This window comes from Lipotes vexillifer, unplaced genomic scaffold (genome assembly GCF_000442215.2).
Source record: "Lipotes vexillifer unplaced genomic scaffold, Lipotes_vexillifer_v1.1 scaffold889, whole genome shotgun sequence".
In the NCBI taxonomy this organism is placed as follows: Eukaryota; Metazoa; Chordata; class Mammalia; order Artiodactyla; family Lipotidae; genus Lipotes; species Lipotes vexillifer.
This window is the reverse complement of record NW_006788335.1, coordinates 591924-599183: the sequence shown is the minus strand read 5'-3', so window position 1 is coordinate 599183 and position 7260 is coordinate 591924. Positions and strand designations below refer to the sequence as shown.

At 57.6% G+C, this 7260-nt stretch overlaps 1 protein-coding gene across 1 annotated transcript; it reads right to left on the bottom strand.

The window, feature by feature from the left end:
* Positions 1 to 447: 447 nt before the first annotated feature.
* Positions 448 to 5621, bottom strand: RHO (rhodopsin). The gene is made up of 5 exons (XM_007461564.1): positions 5167 to 5621; positions 3293 to 3461; positions 1865 to 2030; positions 1519 to 1758; positions 448 to 665 (listed from the first exon to the last, which is right to left on the bottom strand). Exons 1-5 carry the CDS (start codon positions 5525 to 5527, stop codon positions 555 to 557), a joined length of 1047 nt encoding a protein of 348 aa, XP_007461626.1. The 5' UTR covers positions 5528 to 5621; the 3' UTR covers positions 448 to 554.
* Between the last annotated feature and the right edge of the window lie 1639 nt (positions 5622 to 7260).

The window sequence follows — 7260 nt, the reverse complement described above, 5'->3', positions numbered from 1 at the left end:
CACAATCTCATTTGATCTTCACAGCAGCTGTGTGGGGGATTTGGAATTTCCACTTTATGGGGCAAGAAAGTGAGGCCCAAGGAGGAAAACAACTGCTCAAGGGCATCAGACAAGGGTGAGCTGCTGCTGCTAACATGGTTTTGAGAGGATAGACATGCTCTCCCTGCCCATTCATCTCTCCATTCATGTCTCCATTCATTCCTTCCTTCAACCATCTAGCATTTATTAAGCACCTACTATGTGCCCCACTCTGTGCTACACACTTATCCCTAACCTGGGACACTTTTCCAGAGCAAGGGTTCTCGTGTGCCTGAGAGATGAGTTTGGGGGGAAAGGTGGGTACAGATCCCACCGGCCCCTGGGAAATCAGGACTCCAGACTGGGCCGTCCCTGCCAAGTGAGGAACCTCATTTTTCTCTCATTAATTCTCTTTTTGTTTGTTTGTTTAAACTCAGGGAGCCTGTGTGACCTGGTTCCGACAGGCACGGCTCCTGATGGGGTGGCTGGGGTGGGGGGCGGGGGCTGGGAGACTCCTACAGTTGGCCACAGAGTCCTTAGGCAGGCGCCACCTGGCTGGTCTCTGTCTTGGAGGCAGTGGTGGAGGCCTCATCGTCACCCAGTGGGTTCCTGCCACAGCACAGGGTGGTGAGCATGCAGTTCCGGAACTGGAAGAAAGGGCATGAGTCAGTGTCAGGGTCCCCCAAAATGTGGGTGGCAACTGGCATGGTCGGTGAGATTTGCCTCCACCCCCGTCCCGCTTCTGGCCTTCCCAGCCTCCACTCCCCTCTCAAATGGCTCCCTGGAAGAACTTACTAAGCCTTCGCGACCCCACCCGGAAATGCCAGGAGCAAACCTCAGGGGGCTTTGTCACTGGTGATGCTCCATGATGCCCTCTGTGTGCCAAGGGCTATCTGTAAATTATCTCATTTAACCCAAGAGTTTAGGAGTTCACCCTTCCTATGGATGAAGAAACTGACGCCCAAAGAAGGGAAGTGACTTGCCCAAGGTCACACAGCTAGAAACTAGCAGAGCCGGGATTTGAACCCAATATGTCTGACTCCATGTTTTCCCCACTGGATCAAGGGATCTGCAGAGGAACCACTGGTCTGTGTTAAAGGACAGCTTTATCCTTTCATTCCTTGGAACAAGACTTTTTAGCTCCCTGTCCCGCTGTGCGGAAACTGTCACCTCTTCCCAGGCTTGGGACTTTGACCGTTTGACCTTTAAAGCAGGCCTCCGAAACCATCTGGACGGGTGCTTCTCATTCTGGAGCCAGCATCAGAGCCACCTGGAGGGCTTGCTAGAAATGCAGGTTCCTGGGCCCACCCTGAGCCTCTAATCAGAAGGTCTGGGGGTTGGCCCAGGAGTCTGAATTTCTCCCAGATGACTCTGACACCCCAGGGAAGACCAACTCCCTGACCATTTTGCAGGTGGAAAGACTGAGGGCCCAGTCAAGAATATGGCTCGTCCTCCTGTGGCCTTGGGGGACCTGGACCCTCCCGCCTCACCAGCAGGCACCTGCTTGTTCATCATGATGTAGATGACGGGGTTGTAGATGGCGGAACTCTTGGCAAAGAACGCCGGGATGGTCATGAAGATGGGGCCAAAGTTGGAGCCCTGGTGGGTGAAAATGTAGAACGCCACGCTGGCATAGGGCACCCAGCAGATCAGGAAAGCAACGACCATGATGATGACCATGCGAGTGACCTCCTTCTCGGCCTTCTGCGTGGTGGCCGACTCCTGCTGTTGGGCAGCTGCCTGCGGGGACACAGGGCCTGGTGTTCAGACTGAGGCTCCTCTGGGACGGGGGCTGGGCTCAGCCCAGTCAACGTGCGTGTCCCCAGCACCCAGCATAGGACCATACCTCCTTGACTGTGAAGACCAGCTGCCCGTAGCAGAAGAATATGATGACCATGGGGATGGAGAAGTGGACCACAAACATGTAGATGACGAAGGACTCATTGTTGACCTCTGGCGAGGGCGTGTAGTAGTCAATCCCACACGAGCACTGCATTCCCTCCGGGATGTACCTGAGGACCGGTGGGGGGATGGGGTGGGAGGGGCAAAGGGAGACCCGCAGGTGAGGGACTTCGGAACAGGCCCAGCTGACCAGAGTCCCCTGCCACCGCCTACTGTAGGGCTGGTCTCACTCTGGGCCTCACTTTCCCTCTCTGTAAAATGGGGATAATAAACGTCTCCTTGGTTGTGTGACTGAGGATCACATTGACTGAGGTAAGCGATTCAAATGTACCTGTGGAAACAGTGTTGTTTCACTGTTCGTTCAGCGCCCTGTTATCCCGGGACCACAGTCTCTCCAAGTCTCATTCCAGAGGCACCTCCCCTCGCCGACCCCGCGCCCACCACCGCGCCGCTCTGCCCCGCCCGGCCTGGCCTGCCACTCCCCAGCAGCCGGAGGCCAGGCCTCGGGCCACATAGGGCACAGGTTGGCGGGGAGAAGGGAAGAGCCCTGCCAAGCTCTGTATTTGAGGCGCCCAGGTCTTTCTAGGCCAAAGAGGGGCACACAGGGTAACTAAGGGATCTTTGCACTTTCTGGAAACAAGAGGCCCCGGGGCATCTGGTTAGGATGTTTGGGTGATTTCAGACGATGGTGACACTGGACCGACCTCGGAAAACCCAGTGTCTGTTAGCTGTACCTACCAGGATGTAACCGGGCCAGACTGGAAAAGACAGGGAAGGGGACCAGAGTTTTTTGCCCCTTGCTGAATTGCTCAAATTCAGCACGGGGCAAAGAACACTGGCCCCAGGAAGACTGAGAGAGGAGGAAAGTGGAGAGAGATGGGAGTTTCCCGGAAGCAGAGGGACACGAGGCCGCGTACAGAGTCACTAGTCCAATGTCCGGAACCACTGTCCACCGCAACCCCAGCTCATCTCAGCCCATTTGGAGATAACGGCCTAGAGTCTGGACAGGACTGCTTCCCAGAGGCTACAATGTCACACCTGTACGAGGAAGGCTCTGCCTCCCCAGGTGCTGAGGCCTAAGGTCAGAGGAACTGCTCAACAGGGCACTGGACCAAAGAGGATTGGAATCTGGCCCTGGCTTACTTGCGGATTAGGGGCACAGCCAAGGTGAAGGGTTGGGGTGTCTTGGAGTCCCCTTGACATGGGGACCAGCCCCATAGCAGTGTCAGGGGCTGACCCTCTCTTCCCTGCCCTAAACCTCAACCCCATGACAGCTGCCAGCTCGGGACCTGGAACCAGACAGCCTCCCTGGCTGGAGGACCCAACAAAGAGCCCTGGAAACCCTTCCTTCCCTTCCACTCGGTGCTGTTACCTGGACCAGCCGACGAGGGGGGGCGCGGCACAGGCCAGAGCCATGATCCAGGTGAGGGCAAGGCCCATGATGGCATGGGTCTCCCCGAAGCGGAAGTTGCTCATGGGCTTACACACCACCACGTACCTCTCGATGGCCAGGACCACCAAGGACCACAGGGCAATTTCACCTGCAAGGTAGCCAGCTGTCAGTCAACACGCCACATGGCTGGACCTGTCTAAGGAGGGGGAGCTCCCCTGAGGGATGGGGAGAGGGCGGCCAGGAAAGCACCTGGGGGCGGGCCTGGAGCAAGGCCTTAGGGTGCGGAGGGCCTGGACATTGAAGAGGGGGCGCGGGGCAGAGGGGCCAATATGCCGCGCAGAGTAACTCCCAGGAAGGTTAGTTCAGCTCAAGAGCTCTGGGTTCTTGAGGGACACAGAAATCGGGTCATGGGGTCATGGCTGGACTGGGAGCCCTGTAGGGAGTTTTTATAGAAAAATGTGTCCTTCATGGGGCAACTGGCAGAGTTCCTGTCAAAAGATACTGCAGAGGCAGCAGAAGCCTGCAGTTGGGAAGCCTTCCCTCCCTCCTGGGCAGCGGCCTCTCCCCTCCAGGGAAATGTAATAACATGAGTTATGTGGGACCCTCTCCTAGGAGCCAAGGAGCTGCATAATGTTTTGCTCAGAGAAAGGAGGAGGAAATAATGATGTGATTCAGACATCTGCCCTGCACATCACCCCAGAAATTCAGGAGGGAGGGTGGCCATAGGAATTATCAACCAAACTAGGACATTTCTGAGTGAAAGGGAACACTAGTGAGTATTCCAGGACCATAGTTGTAGCAGAGACGTGTCCGCCTGTGTGTGGCACCCTTCTGGCCTGAGACTGTGTGATTGTGGTCATTGAAGGTGGCAAACACCCAGTGATGGCCAGAGTCCCAGGAATGGGGCGGAGGCAGCAGCCTGGACACAGGTGGGAGAGAGAAGACAGGAGGCAGAGCGTCCTTGTGGCTGGTGCTAGGCTCTCCCTGTCACCCTGGCTTTGTAATAATGACCTCTCGTGTCTCCTGCTTGCCTGAGAGGCCGTGTGTCCCCAGGGAACATTCCTGGATCTGAGCCAGGAGACCTAGGCCCTGGTCACTGCCCTGCCGTATCCCTAAGTCACTCTTCCCCTCTGCACACTGCAGTTTTCTCATCTGCTAAATGGGATCTATTCTCTGCAGAGAATCCGTTTTTCAGTTAAAGAAAGTATTTTAAACTATGGTTCAGAGCTACACAGGTCACCTCACAGGTCTAACGTCTCCCTGTAAATGGACTCATCAACGCAGAAAGCATTCAAGCATGGCAGAGAGGCTGGAGGTGGGCTGCGAGGGAGTCAGCCAGATGCCGGAGAAGGACCGAGCCCATCGCCCAGCACAGGCAGTCCAGTGACTGGAGGACTCAGAGCCCTCCTCCCGCCCCAGGCTGGGAGCCCTGAACACAGGGATCTGTCTTGTCCAGCTCTATCCCCAGTGCCCAGTGTGGGTCTGACCCAGCACAGCTGCTGCGAGGGAAGCAGATTATGTCCTGAAGGGCCTCAGAGACATGGGCTTGAAACTCAGCCCCGCCAGACACTTGATGTGACCCCAGCAAGGCCCTTGACCTCTCTCATCTGCTTCCTTGCTGGAAAGCAAGACCATGACCCCACCCCAAGTGAGATCAACAGTGTTCAGTGCCCACCCTCGACAAACGGCAGCCTAGCTCATCATCACCGAAGTGTCTGTTGATTAAGTGAGGGCTTTGGATAATGGCCTCTCAGCCACCATCCCCAAGGCATAGGCTGTCCCCAGACACCGGCCCCCTCACACCGCAAGCTCCTGGCTCCTGTAGCCCCCGTCACCCGCACCCCAGCTCATACCACCCAGGGTGGCAAAGAAGCCCTCCAGATTGCATCCCGTGGGCCCGAAGACGAAGTACGCGTTCATAGAGGTGTAGAGGGTGGTGGTGAAGCCACCGAAGACCATGAAGAGGTTGGCCACGGCCAGGTTGAGCAGGATGTAGTTGAGAGGCGTGCGCAGCTTCTTGTGCTGGACTGTGACGTAGAGCGTGAGGAAGTTGATGGGGAAGCCGAGCACGATCAGTAGGAACATGTAGGCGGCCAGCACGGAGAACTGCCACGGCTCAGCCAGGTAGTACTGCGGGTACTCGAAGGGGCTGCGCACCACGCCTGTCGCGTTAGAGAAAGGCACGTAGAAGTTCAGGCCCTCCGTCCCGTTCATGGCTGCGGCCCTTGTGGCTGCCCTGCGGCAGCTCCAACCCGAGGATGCTGCTGAGGCCTGAGCTCAGCCACGCAGGGCTCCGGCTGGATGACTCCAGGCTCTGAAACCCGCCCCCCGCCCCCGGCCCTTATAAAGTGACCTCCCCTCCCTAAGCTCCTGGCTGAATCAGCACTTGCGAGACTGGGGGCGTTGTTAATCATATTAATCCTCACTGCTGCAACTGGGGGCCTAATTGGCTTCCAAGAGGGGCCAAGGTGACTCCAGGTAGAAGGCTGCCATCGGGGAAGGGAGGTGCTGGGGACCCTGGGAAAGGGCAGGAGGCCCGCCCCCAACTCTCCTGTCCCCAAGGAATCTCTGTCATCTCAGCTGATGGCCTTGGCCTGGCATTGGGACCTCTGACTCCATACCCCCACTTCCCTCTGGCTTAGTGCAAGCAAACTTCGTCTTCCTCCCAAATGGACCATGAGCTCCCAGAGGGCAGAGGTGCCGGTTATTCTTTCATCCCCTCACTCAGCCCCTCACCCATTCCTTCCCCACCTAAGTCACCTCCTGGCTCATCCAGTCACCGCATACTGAGAGTAGCCCATCTGCCAGGTTGTGAGCTTCGCAAGGGCAGGGCACTCCCCATGGCAGACACAAGCCCAGCATCACCCAGGAGCTCAAAAAGCATTTGTTACATTGAATTGGAATTCACTCGCTCACTCGTTCCACAATCATTTATGTGCAGGCCACTGGGGAGCCGAAGCTCGAGGAAGGAGGAGCTTACAGGCTGAGGAAGACTCCCGTGTGGGAAAAACAGCTCCTGGCCCAGGGAGGAAAGGCTGCCTACCTGCGGAGATGTCCAGGGAGATAATGTTTTGAGGGAGGGGGGACACTGTGCCAGGTTGCCAAGTGGGGAAGACAGTGTAGACTGAAGACAAAGGCTGGGCAGAGGCCTGAGGCCCACATGGGATGTGGCCAGCTCTGGTGGGGCTTAGTGCCGGGGGCTTTATCCAGGGGCAGGGGGCAGTGCCTTGGGTAGATCTCGGCGACAGAAAGGTGGCTCAAAAGCCCTCAAAGATGGATTGAAGGGAGCGAGGATGGAGGAGGGAACCAAGGGGGGGTGACCGAAGCAGGGAGGGGACAGAGGCCCTCGGGGCTCCGGAAGGAAGGCCCTTGCCTGCAGGAGGTGAGCTATGCCAAACCCGTGTCAGGCACCAGATCCCTGAAATGAGGAGGCAGGCGTGGTCCTGGGCACCCCCGCGTGAAGGGGAGGTGGACCCCGGAAACAGGCCTGGCTGGACACTGCAGCACACAGGATGTGACCCGGGATGTCTGGTCAGGCTGGGTTGGGACCGTGGGCCTTGGATGCCAGGTGATAGGCAATGCCATGAGGGTGGGTCCCAGGACAGCGGGATGAGCTCTGGGGGAAAATGAGGGCCCCCATGTATAGCAGGATGGTGAGGACATCCCCCAGGAGTGAACTGGGAGCCTGGCCTTCAGGTGCTCATTGACCCCGGGCCAGCCACAATTTTTTTTTTTTTTTTTTTTTTGCGGTATGCGGGCCTCTCACTGTTGTGGCCTCTCCCGCTGCGGAGCACAGCCTCTGAACGCGCAGGCTCAGCGGCCATGGCTCACGGGCCCAGCCACTCCGCGGCAGGGGGGATCTTCCCCGACCGGGGCACGAACCCGTGTCCCCTGCATCGGCAGGCGGACTCTCAACCACTGCACCACCAGGGAAGCCCTGTTTCTTG

Bases quoted from the DNA above. Each gene is read 5' to 3' on its own strand.
- RHO (XM_007461564.1), bottom strand. From the start codon at position 5,527: ATGAACGGGACGGAGGGCCTGAACTTCTACGTGCCTTTCTCTAACGCG. The intron at 3,462-5,166 runs GTATGAGCTGGG...GCTACCTTGCAG, and splicing joins CTTCTTTGCCACCCTGGGTG to GTGAAATTGCCCTGTGGTCC. The intron at 1,759-1,864 runs GTATGGTCCTAT...GTGTCCCCGCAG, and splicing joins TGGTCTTCACAGTCAAGGAG to GCAGCTGCCCAACAGCAGGA.